Here is a 20,584-nt window from a genome sequence, read left to right as displayed (position 1 = left end):
GATGGAGAGCAAAATTAGTGCTACGCCGGATGTTCTATGAAGGGTTGTGTTGTTTAGAATAATTCCTTTTTATGGGCGATGAACAGCTGCGGCCAAGGCACCGAACGCGGTGGGCGCATGAGGACTACGTGACTTGTTTCTTGTCAGTGGAGTACTGTGGTCTTTTCGATCTCAGGAGAATTGTATAGAATACTATACAAGTGTTTATGGATAAATCATGTACCTGAACTCTGAACAGGAATAATTCTCTCTGAGATGTATAGCTACAAGATCAGAAAGTCGGCATTTTTCGCATTCTTGAATGAATAACTGTATGGTTGAATATTGGATTTATCAGAGTACGTTAAAAAATACGTGATAATATGACAAATGCAAATGATTATTATATAATTTCATTTGGTCGGTGGAGTCCTTAATCCCAGTAGACGTAAAGTATCTATTTATCTACAAAGCCATCCCTGAGATGCGAGCGATACCTTCAAAGCAGAGCCTAGTCATGGGGAAACAGACACCGAACCGCGCATTCATAAGAGAATTGCAGATTTCCACAGAATAAATGCGGGGTCAGGTACCCCGATAGGTTTTACGAGGCAGCTTAAGTAGTAATCATTACTTTAGAACATTCCCTGCAAAAACTGCTCACATTGCTCTCCGAAAGTAACTAGAGATAATGATGATTTTAGAACTTTCCCTATAAAAATCTTATCCCGCAATCAGCGACGATGCCGGATGTCAGGCAACTCGAATAAGAAGAAGAAGAAGAAGAAGAAGAAGAATAACAGTAGCTTTTGTTCCTGAGTGAGTTTTTCTTAGCATCCTTTAATTTTACGATCACTTTAATGACTTAATCTCTTCTAATAGCGGGTTATTCAGCGACCCTGGGGATATGCACGACCATCGGATAAGAGAGATTGAATTTCTCTTCTGAAATAAACCTGGACACTGCCGTAATTTAGCTGTGTCCAGGGTTATCTCTACAAAGGCGATTTTGTCCAAGGAAAAGCTCTTCGGATCTTGTTGTGTTGATGTTTAGCAACGTAAGACATTCTCAAGTTAGTTAGTTCTTTAATGCTCACATGGCGCAGACAACGATAAAATGGGTATTTTGGCATAAAAAAAGTCAAGTAAATAGATACATATTTGTAGTCGATTATTATCTATATAATAATAACTATTACTGAGTATGCAAAAAAGCTTAAAAGCTCATAATACCCCATCTCCATGCATTTGCAATCATCTCTCTGTCTGTCTGTCTCTGTCTCTGTCTGCTCTCTTGCACTACACACACACACACACACACACACACACACACACACACACACACACATATATATATATATATATATATATAAATATCTATACCGATTGGTTCTTCCGCAAGGGAACGACGATAATGTTCTCTCTCATCTCCTACCTCCGGGCGATGCAATAAAGACCATAGCTACAGCAAATCTACAAAAGAAGATAAGCCTCATTTTGCACAATGCATTATCACAAGCAGAATTTAGGAGAGAGTTTCCTCTCAAATGTGCTATTTGCGATCATTTTTAACTATGACTGCCATTAGACATGGACTACTTTCGCATGATTTATTCCCAGACAGCACGACAAGGAATTTCACATGTAATTCTAGCGTCATTTTGTCTTTTACGCCCACGGATCATGTCTAACGTCAACGGCGGAAAATACTCCTCACAGTTACTTCACTTACCAGCAACATCTTATTGGCCGGGAGGCGCAACGTTACCTGACGTCACGTTCGCAGGACGTTTCGTGATTGGGTGACACAGTGGAACGTCACGGCGTCAACAAAAGCCGGCCGTAAAACTAGGTTATTGAGTCACGTCCAGGTGAGTTGTTGACTCGAGTTACTTATTTATAATGAACAGAAAGTTGAAAGCAATTCCAGAGATTCATTGAAGCAGCAAAAGATCCTTCGTATATTCAAATGCAAGTGGGAGCGAAACAGTTTTGCATTTCACTTAAGAGGGGATCTGGCAAAGGCGGAAAAGAAAGAACCTTCTCCTACCAAGCAGGTCTGACCTTGATACTGCCTCCTGAGCTCTCGGGGATGGGGAGGCGGGGGGAGGTGGGGAGGGGGGGGGAGTGGAGGCGTTTGGAGTATGCTCCTAACCTCTAACTAACCTATAACTACCCGAAGCTCAGAAGTTATAAATACGTGACGTATTTCCTCCGAGAGCCCAGTCCAACATCATCAGCCTTGCCATTCTGATAATACGCCCTCGTGCAGCTGTTTCGGAACACTTGCGTCATTCGTGCTGCGTATTGGATAATCACTTAGTGCCAAGAACAAAGATGGTGAGTTGATTTGGTAAACGAAACTTGTGAATAAAATGATATACTATAATGTGAAACATCTGATGTAAAATAAAATCGCATATATTCATATATAGTTACTTGATGTGTCAGTGGTTATCTGCGTCTTATAATACGAGATTTTACTGAAGAGCATACATGTTTTAACGTGTAGAAGCGCACTAACGAACACACACACACACACACACACAACACACACACACACACACACACACACATATATATATATATATTATATATAAATATATATATATATATATATATATATATATATATATTTATATATATATTATGAAGTTATATCAGAACGTGAATTTATTTGTTTTCGTGAGTTGATATTTAAGAACTCTAAATTGAAGATATAATATTGTTGAAGCCGTAAATATTTATTGTGATTATTAGAGTGATTTGTATATCGCCGAGTGTTTGCATGCATTTACAGTTTAATTGTTGCAGTGAGTAGATAGTTATGCGCGTCACCGATTGTCATACATCTGTATGACTAACGTTTTTTTTTTTTCTGGTCCCCTGCCTGGCCATGTATGAATGTAATGATGCTGTTTGTGCCTAATTTTATATGATTGTAGGCATAACTACAAGTGATATATATATATATATATATTATATATCTATATATATATATATATAGTACATCTATATATATATATTATATAATATATATATAATATATTTATATATATATGTGTGTGTGTGTGTGTGGTGTGTGTGTGTGCGCTTTGTGTACGCGCATGTGTGTGTATGTTTGGGTAAATAAATACATATTTTTATGTATATATATATATATATATATATATATATAATAATATATTATATATATATTTGTGTGTGTACGTGTGCGTGTGCGCGTGCGCGGTTGTGTATATACAAAGAGAAACCTATCTATCTTTACACACACGCACACACACACACACATACACACACACACATATATATATATATATATATATATATATATATATATATATATATATATATATATATGTGTGTGTGTGTGTGTGTGTGTGTGTTTGTGTGTGTGTATGTGTGCGTGTGTAGACAGAGGAAAATATGTCTATCTAAACACAAATACACACACACATATATATACACTTATATAGTACGTACTATATCCGTATGAGAACATATCAAAAATAATCTTATTTAACATCCTAGTAACTTTGGGCTAAAGGGTGTTTTCAACCCCTTCCATAAACAATCACTCAGCTTTCTCTAGAATGATGAGATCAGCTCAGTGCTAGACATCTATTGTTCAAACGAAATGATTCCGATTACCGAGTAACTTACGGTCAGTAAGGAATTACAGAAACTTAAATTCTGAGCCGAATCAGAAATTATTCGATTGTACCGTACTTGATTTCAGTGTTTTTCAACGCTAAAGAATGTTAGTAGACCACAAATGAGCACATGTATTCCAGAGGAACACTGGTGCATATCCACGATGTATATTTGTACAACGAAAAATTGAAAAAGCTCGGTTCGCTAATGGGCAAGAAGAGTATTATGTAGGCCAGTAATATCATTGCAGAGTACAATATGGTTAATACTGATAGAAATACATTCCGGAGTCTCAGAATCTGTTAACTAGAGGTCAAACAAGGGTCATTGGTCTGGGAAAATGAGCAGCGTTCGTGACCGGGAGGTCATTGCCTCCGTTAAAGGTCCCGGAAGTAAGGGTCCAAGTATAGAAGAAGATAATAGGCAAAAAATTTAGGTCACAGGGGCCATGTAATGTAAAATGAGCCAAGTATAAGGAACAATAAAAAGCAGAATTATCCAAATTGAAAAGATAGACGGAATGTAGGTCTAAATTTGAAGAAGCAGCCTATAGTCGATGGAATATTAGCATCCATTTGCTGTCTCCCAAATAAGTTTCGTTTTATTTGCGCCTTGCAGTCAGCATTTTAACAAATGAGCTCATTTTATGTTATGTTCAGTTGACTGTAGCTACTCAGCGCCTGACTGAATACAGTAGTATGGATTGTTGCTGAGTCCAAGTGTAATGAATGCCTTGGGCGATGGAGATTACTTACTTAATGACTCGCATATGCCCCCGGGGTGGGGATAACCTCGTAGAGGCCTCCCATGTCCCCTAAACGCCACCCCCCTACCCCCACCTCCTATCCCGAGGGGTTTTTGTCACTATTTGTTATGTATAGTTATTACAGTAACGATGGCTGATGCGACTTTGGAATTGGATAAAAGGTACCGAGTCGAGTAAGAACAGTTGCTCCTTGGGAATGAGAGAGTTACAAGGAGTTACAAGGGTTAGGATGTCTCAAAGACATCGTGTACTCACTTATCTGTAGGAGCAGGTTTTACTGTGCATTCCCAGTGTCCTAATAATTTTGTCTAGCTTTCTTTTAAACTCTTCCACACTGTTGCTGTTTACAACTTCTGGTGGCAGTTTATTCCACGTGTCACATATCTTGTATGTGAAGAAGTTCCCACAATGGGATGTGTTGTATCTCTAAGTTCTAGTTTCCATCCATTATTTCTTGTCTGGTTTTCGTTTAATGTAAATAGGTTACTTTTTACTTTTGTTATGCCTTTCAGTATTTTGAATGTTTCTGTTAGTTGTCCTCGCAATCGTCGTGTTTCTAAGCCATACATGTTCAGGCTCTATAGTCGTCTTCGGTAACCTATTTGCCTGATGGATGGAATTAACTTTGTGGCTCTTGCTTGTACTCCTTCTAATCTATTTATGTCTTTTCTTAGTGTTGGTGACTAAAACTGTACTGCATATTCAAGATGGGGTCTAACTATTGATGTGTAGAGCTGCAGCAGTTTCCTTGTTTCTGTATTTGAACTGCCTCTTTATGTATCCCACTAGTTTCTGTGCCTTCTTTCTGCTTTTATGCACTGTTTTGTGGATTTTAAGAACTTGGTAATAATGACTCCAAGGTCTTCTTGTTCTACACTATTTATGTCATTCCCAAGCAGCATGTAGCTGGTATGAGGGTTGTTTGTTCCTATTTGTAATATTTTACACTTATCTATGTTAAAAGGCATTTGCCACTTGTTTGATCACTCCTATTTTTATTAGATAATTTCTTAAACTTTCCACTGCATCTGGGTCCGCTGCATTTACACCTAGTTTGGTGTCATCTGGAAATTTGGCTATCCTGCTAGTTAAGCCTACATCAATGTCATTAATGTAAATCAAAAACAAGAGACGGCCAAGGACAGAACCCTGGGGAACTCCGTTTGTTACATCTGCCCATTCTGATTCTTCACCATTTATTACGACTCTGTTTTCTATAAGTTAGCCAGTCTTCGACTCAGTCTGCTGTTTCTCCTGCAATTCCTAAAGCTCTAACTTTTGAGAGAGAGAGACAGACAGACAGACAGAGAGAGAGAGAGAGAGAGAGAGAGAGAGAGAGAGAGAGAGAGAGAAAATTTCAAGTCCTCAAATACCGTTCTTTGTTTTCCTAGTTGTTTCATCGTAGTATTTGTCACCAAGTGGTTTATAAATTTTCTATTAAAGCCAGCATAAAAAACTTCCCCGAGAAAAGAGAGAGAGAGAGAGAGCATTTCGCGTCGTCAAGTATTGTTCTTAATTTTCTGAGCTTTCTAATGGCAGTATTTGATACCAATGGTTTATAAATACAGAGCATCTATTTTTCTATTAGAGCTAACATAAGGTTCTTACCCAGGAAAGAGAGAGAGAGAGAGAGAGAGAGAGAGAGAGAGAGAGAGAGAGAGAGAGAGAGAGAGACTATCGTAATTGTCTTATTGTTTTTGCTGTAGTAGTAGTAGACTTTTCAAGGTCACAAGTCAATTTAGAATGCAGAATACATTTGCCATATATGTCAGCCTTTAAGATACACACTTAGGCATGCGTTCATATTTTCTTCATTTATGTCAACGCTTTCTCTTGGGTTTGCTATGCGTATGGGCGCCTTTATACGTAGAAACAGATAAAAAGCATCCTATTGTCATAATACTTTCTGTAGAAAGTGTTTATCGACACGGCTCCTGATAACTTCCACACAGTCGCATCATTTTCTGGAGACTGGTACATTCTCATAGTTAGAAAGATGCATAGCATAACTCTCCTTATTTCATTGACCTTGCACTGAAATTTTAAATATCCAAAGAAACTCTCACTATAAGCAGGAGGAGTTCATCCCTCTGTAGGTTACCCCGTAAGATGAGATTCTTGGAAATGCCGTTGACAGGCAGGATGATTTTGCGAAATAACCATAAACATAGATAGATCTTGCTATTAGTTGGGTAGGTAATTAATGAATATTTACAAAGCACAAAACGCTTGAAATCCCGAGTTCAGATACTGAACAGGCTATGTGCGCATACGTGTAGGAGTATGTGATAAATATATGAACAGAGAGCGGAGGACAATATATGTATACAAATACATGTGTAATACACAATAGGATAATAACATATATAATTATTATATAATAATACATATATATTTGTATAATATAGTAATTAGACATGTACATATACATACGCACACACATACATATATGTATATATACGTATACTATATTATATGTATGTATGTATATCGTTTTTTATGGGGGTACGTATGTTACTATTAACAATTACAATGTACATGAACTGAAAAGTTTTATCCATTTCTGTTTTCATTTCGTTATTTTTAGTGATTCGACCGCAACGCCATGAGATCTGTTGGTATTGGTTCGTCTGCTTCTAAAATGAAGAAGTTTTTGTTTTGCTTTTCACTGAAGCGAGAAACTAGAAAATCATCCCAGCCAAAGACCGTGCTACTGTTTATTATTATTATTATTATTATTATTATTATTATTATTATTATTATTATTAGTTCCATATGTTTGGTAGTTTCATTGATTTCATCATCAACTGCCTTCCTATTAATCATTCTATCTAAATACATTCTTCTTCGTATCTTTGTCTATAATTAATTTTATAATCGAGGAGTAGGTCCAGCAAAAAAAGATCAGAAATAGTCTAATTAATTTTTAATTTTATAATCGAGGAGTAGGTCCAGCAAAAAAAGATCAGAAATAGTCTAATTAATTTTTATTTATTGGTCATGAATCACACCTTCAAGAACCTTGAACGTCATTGCAGTCCACAATATGTCATTTTTCTTTTGATATTTTACCTCCTGCTGATGCTCATCATGTCCATACATGTAAAGTGCCAAGATGAAAGAACAGAATGGAGTTAAGTAAAGAAAGAAAAACAGATTAATGCGACAAACTTTCTTTTGCATCTTCAAATACCAGCATTCTTAAAGTTTCCTCGGTATTTTGATATTTGAAGATGAAGTCCAGAGACCTTTTGGCAGTTCATGACAACTGATATTGCAAATGCCGTTTGAGTGGAGCCAGAATTTTTGCTTGATGAAAGAAGCATTTGGTGAAGAATGACGGATAACTACAACTCTTTGATACGACCATTATGCTTTAATGGCAAGGCAAGGATGAAGTTGAAACAGAAAAGGGCTTTATAGGAAGCCCTAATAACAAATATTATGCTGAAATGTTCCCAGACACAATTACCGACGCTATCCCCTTTCTACATCTTTTTCTGTTGCATTATTTGCCATTTCTTGTACCCTGAAATCATAATATCATGCTCTATATACAGTAGTTTTCGTGTGGCAATCATTACCTCTAATCAGATCTTTGTTTTTGTCTCCAGCCATTTTTTCCCCTGACTCTCTCTCTCTCTCTCTCTCTCTCTCTCTCTCTCTCTCTTCTCTCTCTCTGTCCTCGTCTCTCTCTCGTCTCTCTCTCTCTCTCTCTCTCTCTCTCTCTCTTAATAACTTCATTGTTTCAACAAGATTTATGATATCCTCCACAGATGTGTTACCAGCGTACTTTCAAAAAGATTCCACAGTCGCGAAGTCAGTAAATAATTATCCTCCGTACTATTGTAAAAATGAGGAGGGAAATTTGAAATGACTCCCATTTTCAACCGATGAAGCTCATTTTCCATCTGAATTCGTCTCGGTAGAAAGTTACTTTCTATTTCAAAACGAAATTCCATATTCTATGGATCAGTGTGGAAGTAAATCTCTTCAGCTGTAATATTTTTCTTTTATATTCCATTGAGTTCAAGGTTTATATTTGACTTTGTAAGTTAAGTACATTATGCAGACACGCTAACACTGGCCAAAAAAGTTAATTTTAGTCAGAAGAAGTGAATTGTGGTACTGTAATAAGAGCAGCACACGAACATTTTGTATGATAAAATAATATCTATTATATTCATTCTAAAACTAACAGAAAATGAAGAAAATATACCGGCTCATCTAAAATGAACTTACCTTTAAATTATTATAACATAAAAATGTAAAAGTTTCTGGAATCTGAATCTTTCATCATGACACTACAAAATATTACAGAACGTTTTCATCCTGGCTTAGAGGAATGTCCAACATTAAAGTGGAATTTCTAATGAGTAAAGCCACACTATTTTCATGAAATATTTTAGAAAGTTGATTAAGCGGTAACCCACGGCTTTATTTAACATTTAGAAGGGGAAGAGAGAGAGAGAGAGAGAGAGAGAGAGAGAGAGAGAGAGAGAGAGAGAAAGCTTCAAGTCATTTTGGTTTGGGTGCCAAACCCTGGTTCTTAAGAAAACCATAACATGAAAGCTCTTCGTGAGTTTACGGGTCCCTAGTGAGAAAGTTATACGGTTTTCCACCTTTCTGTGGATCAACAGCAGCCACCATTTCCGCTTGAAAGGGGGAAAGAAATACCACGTCATCCCTTAATCAAGGTAGTGAATAATGGGTGGAAATCGTCGGTTTTCTAAGCCGTCCGGTTATGGTGGAGTGAGCAGCAAAATTACCCTTCTAATGGCAGGAAAAGAATAGCTACTGTTTCGAATATGCAGTTGTGACGAAAAGCTTTGGTGATGCGGATTTGCTTTTAACAAGACGAGGGTAGTCATTAAAGCAGAGACATTTACTGTGCGTGTTTTGAAATGGCAGCAATGAATTTAATTTATACAAACGCTGCAACAATAACAACATTTCTGACACAATGATTTCTGTCTTTTTCATTGTCTCATGTAGCTAATACTGCCTCATTCATAGTGTCATTATAATAATGAGTCGGAGCGCGTAGGACCTCGGCAATCCATTTCAGTCTAGGACTTATAATCACGACCACATCCCATCATTATTCGTAGTACTTGGTCTCTCCATCCTATCAAAATGTCTTACTTTCTCTAGTATTATCTTTATCACTATCTGTGGCTGCCTATTCTGGGTTCAGTCCTAGACTTTATACCCTTCAAATTTATAGACGATGATCGGCCCGATTTGGTGAAATTTCGATAACAGTACCTTCATTTTGTCATATTTTTCAAAACTAATATCTTCTTGTTTTTTCCATCACACATCTCTGATTCTACCTGAATGGAACGACTCAGAAAATGAATATTAATCAATCATGCTATTGAATGTGTACCCCTGACAATTTTTACGATTGAGATTAAAATATTAGAGCAGTCCAATTGAATATTTAAATATACAATTTGATAGATATACATGCTGTATAATCGGAGACGATGCTCAGTAAAGAATGTTATATTGGATAATGTCTTAGATATTGTTTATTTGTGTAGTAACCACACAATAAGGAGGGGGGAGATCTAGATGTACTCTAGTGGAGTGTAGATCCACACAAGAAACCAATGACATAATTCACCGCCCCATGTGAGGGAAAGTGTTATAAATCAGAAATATCGTGAGACAGCATTTGCTTTGTACGTGCACAAAGAGAGAGAGATAGAGAGAGAGAGAGAGAGGGAGAGAGAGAGAAGGGTGCGGGGGTTTCGGGACGGGAGGGCGGGGGATTTCGGTGGTGGGCGGAAAAAAGGGTCGGAGGGAAGGGAGAAGGAAGAGAAAAGAAAGGAGGGGAAGGAAGAAGAAGGAAGAACGAAACTATAACACACAAATAAGCTTTAGGTTTGTTTTAACCAAGTTCTTGACTCAAGAAATAAACCAGGTCATCAGGTCATGGTGGTACTGACGCATATGGTCAGAGTTTCATTTACCGTTAAAAACCAGCTGTGAAGAGGAAGATGAAGAAGAAGAAGAAGAAGAAGAAGAAGAAGAAGAAGAAGAAGGAGAGAGAGAGAGAGAGAGAGAGAGGAGAGAGAGAGAGAGAAGGAATCCGTGTCCATATCCCCTTGGGCGTTCTTGGGGATTTTTGTGACAAGTGTGGCAGCTGTTTTCTTTTGGGGCAACTTTCCCCTCTAATGAGGTAAACACCGAGACGGGCGAATGATCATCAGGGGTCGAATTAATTCTTCTGCGAAGGGGATCACAGGTGAGGCAGATGGATGTCGCGCTGCTTTTAACGACATGGAGGAGTCGTGCGCCTCCCTCAACCTTTCCTTTTTGTTACCTTTTCTTGTGGTTTTCAATTTGTTCAGAATGCTCTTGATGCTCTTAACAATTGACATTCGTCTTTATATTATTCTACATTTTATTGACGCTTGGGATTATAAGATTTGTATGAAAACAAAAACTCAGGTGTGAATGAGTCCCAAGGCTGAGTTACGAAATCAACAAAGATATTTTCTACAATAAGCTGCTTCGCTGAAAGATCAAACACGTAAAGTTATCATTGGTTGACATACTGTATTTTAAGTTGAATCTCCAAGGTGTGTATGTTAATATGTAAATATGATAAGGTGGAACTAATTACCGAGCCATGTAAACCGTAATGACGATCGTAATTGTGTTCCCACCAACCATACACGACAACCGCTTTTGCCGTAAGGCACGTTACACCATGCGTGAGTAAGTGTGGATCATATTTAGTAGGGGAAAGAGAGAGGGAGAGAGAGAGAGTAAAAGAGAGAGGGTGGGGGCCGGAGGGGGGGGGGGGGGCGAGAAAGAGTGCTCATGAGTCGCTGCAACTGTTCCCTTGGCTTCAGTCTAGAAGTGTCCGCCATGGCTTCGGCAGCGCCCTTCCCTCCTCGAGTCTCCCTCGCGGTTCTTTTGACGCCGTTCCTCTTGGCCCTTCCTTCGGTGGCGGCAGCTGCTTACTACAGCGACAACCGGTTGACTGTGCCTGTGCATCATGGTGGCGAGCCAGTCGTGGCTGATGACCGATTTGGTTATGTGAGGCGAGGGGACTACGACAGCTATGGGTCTTACCCGGAACACTCGTCCTACACTGCCCATGACGGCGGGAGTTACCTTGCGTACATCTTGCCCGCCCTGGCCATCACGGGTCTCTCTCTCCTCTTCCCGAATGTCGTCACCGTCAACACCACTCGCAGGCGGCGACGTGACTCCCAACACTTAGCAGGTAAAGACGTGGTTGCTATTATGTGTCTGTTTGTTTCCTCCCTCCAGGTCAGTAGGGCGACGCTCACCTTCTTCACGACGGCCCTCTTCCTCATCGTGCTGTGCAGCCTGACGGGGCCCTCCGAGGCTCAGAGAGCTGCCTCATCTGGAAGGCAGTTTAATGGAATACTCCGGTTCTTGAGCAACTTGTTTCAGCCCGGTGATCTCTGGAACAGGGCAAGAAGTGTCATGCCCAGACTGACGGATGTGGCATCTGACGCAGCAACTGTGCTCTTTATGCCCGCTTTGACTGTTTTGGCCATTTCGGCTGTGTGGCCCCACTATGAATATTACAGAAACAAGAGAGCAGCAGATCAAGGTAAGTGAAGAAGTTCATTTAAAGCTCCGGGGCCGACGCCAATAATTATGTTCCTGTTTTTAACGTCTCTAAATTGGATGGAAGTAACAGAAAGCTGTGTGAAGCCTCGTTTCCGGATTTGGTAGATCAGAGTAGTGCAATGCCACGAAATTAGCCTGAGTTATCTCTTGATGCTATGTCGCTGCGTCCTGAAGGCGCAAATCCTCTTAGGGCGCCATTGTTTAAGATCCTCTGCTGTAAACACCATAATCGTTTAATCTGCTTCTTCCCTAGATACTTTGAGGGGGTTTTTGCGACTGTCACCAATCTATAATAAAGATAAACTTTTTCTAGTTATTATTTAATTTTTTTTCGTTTAGGATCCAAAAATTTGTCAGATTTTACTTTGAAAAATTTTAACTCAAACTGTCGGCAGAGTTCTTTAAATGAAATTTGTAAGGAATTGCCGAGGTCTTCTAACTATGAAATGTGCCGTGACAGCTAAAGGACGCATTAAGTATTGTATCATAATTTGCTCGTGGTATTTCATGGCGTTTCCTTGATTTGTGGATTCCATATGATATCAAGAGGGAGATGGTTAAAGGGACACAGGCACACAGGATAATAATCACAAATAACCTGCAAAATTCAAACGTCACTTGTTTCAATGAGCCATCCTATTAACCCGGAGCATGTTTTCACCTTCCGAGCGTAAAATTCTACAGAATGAATCTTGCAAGTGTAAACTGGACAGTCCCTTCTAGAATCACGAGTCGTGCCAGTCTCTGAAAGGCAACTCGGCCAAAATATCTTCCTTAAAATTGCAACAGCCCACGAGGCTCCTCACCTGCCATCTGCTGCCTCTAGCGGCAGTTAGGGTCTCGATAAACATATGGCTTTTTTCTCTTCTTCCTCTTTTACTGCTTTTTCTAATTATTCTTCTTGTGTTTAGCCAAAAACACCTGGTATAAGTTCTCCTTTAATTATGTATAAACCCTTCATATGCAAGGTTTTCTTAGTATTTACCTGCTGCTAAGATTAATATATTTCCTTCTAATATTTTTTTTATCATAACTTCACGCGCAATTTGCGACTGTATTGTGCTGGTCCCTGATCTTTCTCTTGATGTTGTTGTTATTATTATTGTTGTATTTATTCGATGCATTTCGAGTAACATTAATTTTTGGTTGTTGTTGTTCTGATAGTTTTTGCATACTTAAGAACATTCTTATCATGCCGTGGTTGTTATTACATTTGACATAATGCCGCTGCTTTTCACGTCTTGTTGTGAAGAACTTAAATGGGTAGATGTAAGAATTTTATTGTTTATCAACTACTGACTGTCTGGGAATAGATTTCTTTATTTCCCTGAATGCCTTCAAGGGAATTACTTTCTCTCTCTCTCTCTCTCTCTCTCTCTCTCTCTCTCTCTCTCTCTCTCTCTCTCTCTCTCGACTTCTAAAGCAGACAGCCTGTCCTTCACTCTCTCTCTCTATTATATATATATATATATATATATCTATATATATATATATATATATATATATATATATATATATATATATATATATATATATAGTATTATTGACCTCCATGTTGAATTGTTAGCCTCGTAATTACATCTGCTCATACGAAGAAGCCTGGTAATATCTGCCTATATTGGAAAAGCAATTGGATTTGCCTGGTGATCAAACTGTAAAGAGAATCTGTCCAAAGCATTTAGGTTATTCTCCAAGAATTGACATGAAACATAGTCTAACCAACGTTCGATTGCACCTCGACATAAAATCGATTTCTTAAATACTCGTAAAGTCTAATACCAGCTCCGTTATTACAATAGGTAGAGCGCCTACTGACTTTGACTTTCCCAGTATTCTTGAAACACTTTCCACTGAACGACTTGAAATCTTTTCCAAACCGGGGTTTGAATGAACCCTCTCCAGTTAGGAGATTGAGGTCATTGCCTCTACACGACAGCAACGAGATAAAAGTTCAGATCCTTTTAAAAGTCAACAGATCTGAAAAATCATGAATTATTCTTTACCAGTTTTGGAATAGTCATTTATATTCGGGATAATCTGAATTTTACATCTACCATAAAAGTAGCGATGAAAATGACTCACCTCAATTAACTATTTATATAACGATAAGAACAGAATCAAAAAGGTTTGTTGAATAAGACGGTTATTATCTCGAGACTCTGCACCATTAAGTGAGTAACTGCGATCATTTCCTCGACGAGGAAACATCAAGTTAGCGATGATAATGTTGTACCTATATATCGGGTCTTATTATAATTTTTGTTGCAGGAAACTTAGTTAATTGTGTTCATGCTTGACCGTTAAAGAAGTGTAAATGACGAAACGATGTACGTTTTTTTTATTAATCTAGATGAAAGAGATGAAAAAGTTTTATGTTCTCTCTCTCTCTCTCTCTCTCTCTCTCTCTCTCTCTCTCTCTCTCACTACACACACACGTACGCATATTTATGGCTGCAGTGGTCCATAAGACTACAAAAAGGCATCAGCCAGTTTCTATAATGATCTCCTTCATCAGTTTACGATAAAAAATCTTTTACATATATAGATATTCACCAGTTGCAACTCTGTATCCGTCTTTTATTTGACCTTTTAATTACCATTTCTTCGTCATCAGTTGAAGTGTCGGTAGTAGTAGTATTAAAGAAAGACTTTGTAACGAGAATGGTATCTTGGTTTCAGGTTTATGGTGTGTAGCCTTTATACTTTACAAAAGTTTTTCGGTTTACGATTTATTGTTGAAATAAAATGATCATCATGATTTCCCACCTGAATTCAGTTCTAACTAACGAATAAAATCTCTTCAATGCAGATTCTTGTGACCTTTCTCATAAGATTTTATTACTGAGCACGGCGTAAATGTAACATGTCATTACTCATGAATTCAGAATATTAAAGAAATATTCATATATATATATATATATATATATATATATATATATATATATATATATATATATATATATATATATATATATATATATCGATACCTTTAATACATACAACGAGAGCAAGGCATTATATATAGACTTTTAAACAACTGTTCTATGGAATGACCATGTATGCATATGTATGTAATGTATTCAATATGTCTTTTATATTACAGAAGCTGAGTCACCAGTCAACGAGCTGTCCGAACACTTGATGAATATTTACTTCGCTGCCACAGAATCGGACGAGTGCATCCAGCGCATCGTCTGCGAAGTTGGAGCGTCCGCCAGGTCCCTCAACTCTGAGAATATGACCTCTCTCATCTCGTGAGTGGAAGTTGAAGACACAATTTACTAATTTTGGATTTTTTCATAGATAGTAACTCTCGAGGGTTTGAACCCGGTACGTATCCACCTTTGCGGCGTGTTTAGTACAAGCCCGTTGGTGAATTACCGTAAAAAATAAACAAAAGACTGGAAATGTCATGAAGAAATATTGGCCCAAAATAACGACCCCAAAAAACCCTTGGGAGTCACTAGCTAAGAATGATCCCATTTTAAAGGGAGTGGGGGAAGCAAGTATATCGTCGGCATGAGTTTATGATAAAGATTTCTGTCAGATTTACCCAACTGATATCTAATGTGATATTATATACTGTAATCATGGATTAGATGTAGCAGGAAAAGTTGGCGACCTTCCTAATATTTCCAGCGCTCAGGTGTTAGCCAGCATGAACCAATCTTTCCATGACTTACGAAAATCAGATTACGATAAACAGCCATTTGGGGTAGGTGTGAGAACATCTTGATTTTTCAAATATGTATACATATACTTTCTCTCTCTCTCTCTCTCTCTCTCTCTCTCTCTCTCGTCTCTCTCTCTCTATATATATATATATAGTAATATATAATTATGTGTTTATAATATAATTGTATATTATATATAACGTAATATATAATGTATATAATATGTTAATATATACATATATAGTATATATATATTTACATATGTATATTTATATCTATATGCATATCTATATCTTATAAATATATATTTATATATGTATATATATATATATATATATATATATATATATATATATATATATATAATATATTATATGTATATATGTATCATGAATTACGTAGGCAAAGATATTTTTGGAACTCTGAAAAGACAACTTCAAATCCTGTTAGAGACTAGAATTTTATTTCTTTCGTTTAGTTAGTTTCTGCGTTTATAAATATCATGTGGAAAAGTGATTATCTAGTCATGTACACATATATGTATATGCATACATATATATATATATATATATATATATATATATATATATATACGTTATACACACACACACACACACACACACACATATATATATATATATAATTATATATAAAATATATATTATATATATATATATATATATATATATATATATATATGCTGAAAATATATAATAGAAATTGGTCATGAATTATAAATAGAAAAGTTACTAGAGTAAAGTAATTGACCGAGGAACAGTAAAAAAAAGAAAAGTAGAAAATCCTGTATTTCTTCTTTGCTTTCCCAAGACTATACAGGATAAACAGTATACTCTATTAATCCTAAGATTATTTTGGCTGACGGTTATTTATTTAGCCTTTCAGGTGCTCTTTCATTTTTTGTAAGTCCTACAAGGCAAGACAGCTTTAATGGCCATGTCGCCTATAAGGGATGTAGTAATTACCTAGTGTCTATTACGAGCGTATGTTGGAGAGAGAGAGAGAGAGAGAAGCATTGTACGTGGTCGACATAAATCTGGGTTACCAATTTGACGAAATGGTGAACTTTCCCCCCTACGACTTTTATGTAATACAAAGGTTTTTTTGTTGCTGCCCGGACTGGAAGAGGGAAAGAAGACTTCTTTTATTTTTTTCTATGAATCCTCTGACATCTTTCTGTCAAGACATTCCACAACAGTTTTCCTTATAACTGGTTAATCCTAGATGTGTCATTTTCAATCGAAGTCTTCTCATGCTTTCCCTTTTTTGTGGTAGCCTTTCTTTTCATATCGGTGTTCTATTCCGTTGCATTTGCCTTGATTTAATCTCTCATTATTCCATTCATATCTTACTCTTATGCGTATAGTATACAAGTACATACTCATCTGTCCAAAATCTATAAGAACACACTCATGCATAGTATATTTATATTTAATAATGTACATATGTATATGTATCTATTATTATATTATTATATATATATATTAGTATATATATATATATGTATATATATATTATTATATATTATATATATATATATATATTATATATATATTGACACATTACATATTACATATGTGTGTGTATCCATCTTAAAAGAGGAGATTCCATGTTGAGATTATTACAAATATTAACGAATACGCTTTAGATAATGAGCTTGCTGGCGTGAACTAAAGATGAATGACAGAGCCTCTAGAGGTCACAAGACAGATTCTACAAGTGCTGATTGCAGTGAATCCGTAATATATCTTTGAGCTCTTATCAGTAAGAGTTGCCTTAGACAAGATCTAACTTTTCCGGAAGAACTATCCCAATAGGAAGGCCAGCCTAATGCCTTTTCCTAGACCAGGTCCGTGTTTAACCAGTAAAAGGAAAATGAAGAAAGAAGGGTAGGGTCTTGAACACAAAAGGAAGAAGTGTCAGGACCAGAATCATGAAAAGAATTCCAAAATTTGGCAGCAGAAGAAGCAACGAAGCAGTTAACGAACAGAGGTTTTCCCATAGAAGAGCTGAAATTCTCTTATGTTTCCGGATTAAAAGAGATCAAGTTACAATTTTTACGATTTTTCAGAACTTTCCAGACTAATCTCTGCTTTGTGTGAACGATAATATTGTAGGCGTATGTCATCGTTCGAAGCCGTCACCATTAAAAAATAGTCCAAAAGTACAGGAATTCTATGGATTTAGGTACGATAGGTTGCCATAACGGAAATCGTAACAGACACGTCACGTACTCAGCCCAGAGTTGTAAAGGAAGAGTGCAGGTAACACCAACAAAGAGCAATAAAGCATTTAATGTTTTTTAGCTTTCAAATACCGAAATTGTAGAGCCATGAAAGGTTCTACGCAGTTAAAAAAAATTCAGTCATTTAAAATAAAAGTAACAGTTTTTTGTTCTTTATTTGCTCGGGTCAGTGGGTTACGACTTAAGTTTTCTCGTTGAGGGAACAATTTACGGTTTCGAAGCGGTTTCCACGAGTTATGTGTTGTGGTATGGATAGCTGTATTCGCGCTTCCTCGAGGCTTGTGACCATGTACATACATGCATACATACATGCAATACAAGCATACAGCATACATGAATATATATATATATATATATATATATATATATATATATATATATATATATTAAACACGCACACACACATATATACACACACACATACACACACACACATACATATATATATATGTATATATATATATATATATATATATATATATATATATATATATATATATTTATATATATATATGTTCCGAAACTGAACATCAAAACTGCCTCCACCCCTCTCTATCTAGCGTCAACGACGGACAAGCCTTCATTTTATATTTTAATCATTCGTCTTCCCTCCTCAATTGGAAATGGCACGCACGGTTCGTTGGTGTTCTTTTAATCTGCTTTATATTGTAATTATATATATATATATATACATATATATATATATATATATATATATATATATATATATATATATATACTACACACATATGTATATATCATATGTGTGTGTACATGACTAGGTAATCACTTTTTCACGTGATATTTATGAATGCAGAAACTAACTAAACGAAAGAAAAATTTGAATTTGTGACTTCAGAATTCCAAAAATATCTTCACCTACGTAATTCATGTACATATATATATATATATATATATATATATATATATATATATATATATATATATATCTATATATATATATATATATATATATATATATATATATATCTATATATATATATATATATATATATATATATATTATATATATATAATTACAATATAAAGCAGATTAAAAGAACACCAACGAACCAAGCGTACCATTTCCAATAGAGGAGGGAAGACGAGTGATTAAAAAATGAAATGAAGGCTTGTCCGTCGTTGAGGCCAGGTAGAGATGGGTGGAGGGAGTTTAGTTGTTCGGTTTCGGAACATCGTTTTTATGGATAGCGATTCGAAGACCGCTAGCTGCTACGGAGAAGACGCTTTTGTCGGAATTTTAAATCGTCCATATTCAGAATTGCTTTTGCATCTCTTTGCATGCTCGCGGATGCTGGAAAATTCAGATGATGATTTAAGTCCAGTAGGAAAACTCATCCCCCGGTGCCAATCTTTTCGGGCCTTAAGAAGTGTTCTTGAGGCATCGATATATTTTCCTAGATCACATCTAGGAAAAATGGTAAAAAAAATATGGTAAATAAATAAATAAGTGAAATAAAAAAATATACTAAATAAAAAAAATGGACACTCTTAGATGCCATAACAGGGTTCAACTTGTCCTTATATGAAACAGATCCAATGGTTAGCGGGTTTGATGGGATCAGCTGGCATTTTATAGCGGGGCAATGAGTTCTGATGATTTATTGTATTTTGGTATAGGATTTTGCATCAACTAAAAATGGAACACTGACACAGAAAGGATCCCAGGCATTTAAACAACAAATCAAATGGATATAACAGTTATCTGCAAAATATATCTTGAAAAAGAAAGGGGAAAAAGCTCTGTGGAAAAGAGTAAAAAGAGAGTTTATCTTCAATTTGAAATGACAGCCGGTGTAAAGATTTGTGCCCAAACCTGTGAATATCTTCTTCCTGAACGAAGTATCCAAAGAAAAAAAAAAACGTTTGTTATCTTTCTCGAAACCCATTGTAAATTTCTTATTCGGATGGGCTAGACTGGCATGCTGTGAAAACTAATCAGCTTTATGTTTATCTTGAAATTAGATATGAGAGTCGTCATCGACATAACGGCAGAAAAATAACGGGTGGTGGGTGAGCCAGAAGGCAGTTGTGCAGCAACCGCTCCTCTGAATGACAAAACAGGCACATGTGGTGCTAATCATAAATTTAACTATGTTGATAGATACTAACATGACAAGAAAATTTCGAGGCTATGCTACTTCTGTTAGGTCAATGGTTTCAGCCCATTTAAGATCAAAGTTCATCAGGGATGGGAAATTATCAGGAAATAAATCATCTGCATCACTCTTGGTTTATTACTACAATTTAGACACAGAAGATATGTCATATTTTAATTCATTTTTCCATTGGAAATAACTCTAGAGTTACGTAAACAGTAATTCTTTTGCATAGATTTTTCGTCCGCATGATTCTTTTCTCATTATTTAAATAATCCTCTGTTCTCTTGCTTTATGTCATTGCATTCTTACTTTAAGGACAAAGATATGACCAAGCAGACATTTTATGGTTTGATATTGAGAAGAAAGCATCAGATGAAACTCGGAGTGGATGAATACATAAACCAATAAATAATCATGAATAAATAATGAAAAATAAAAAAGAAAATGATAAAAAACCACCATAATATCCTCGATGTTTATTTGGCCACAATTGGTTCTGGAG

The 20,584-nt window shown here is 36.4% G+C and overlaps 1 protein-coding gene across 1 annotated transcript in view; it reads left to right on the top strand.

Annotated features, from left to right (window-relative positions):
* Positions 1-2,207: 2,207 nt before the first annotated feature.
* The window catches only part of LOC135220296 (uncharacterized), a 20,821-nt gene continuing 2,444 nt past the window's right edge, over positions 2,208-20,584 (top strand). Inside the window, exons 1-3 of the mRNA XM_064257548.1 lie at positions 2,208-2,319; positions 11,693-12,002; positions 15,126-15,276. Of these exons, the coding sequence (XP_064113618.1) occupies positions 2,317-2,319; positions 11,693-12,002; positions 15,126-15,276 (464 nt within the window). The 5' untranslated portion in view covers positions 2,208-2,316. The remainder of the gene's footprint in view (positions 2,320-11,692; positions 12,003-15,125; positions 15,277-20,584) is intronic.

Source organism: Macrobrachium nipponense, chromosome 1, assembly GCF_015104395.2.
Source record: "Macrobrachium nipponense isolate FS-2020 chromosome 1, ASM1510439v2, whole genome shotgun sequence".
NCBI lineage: Eukaryota > Metazoa > Arthropoda > Malacostraca > Decapoda > Palaemonidae > Macrobrachium > Macrobrachium nipponense.
Note: the sequence above shows the minus strand (reverse complement) of the source record. Positions and strands in the feature narration are given on the sequence as shown.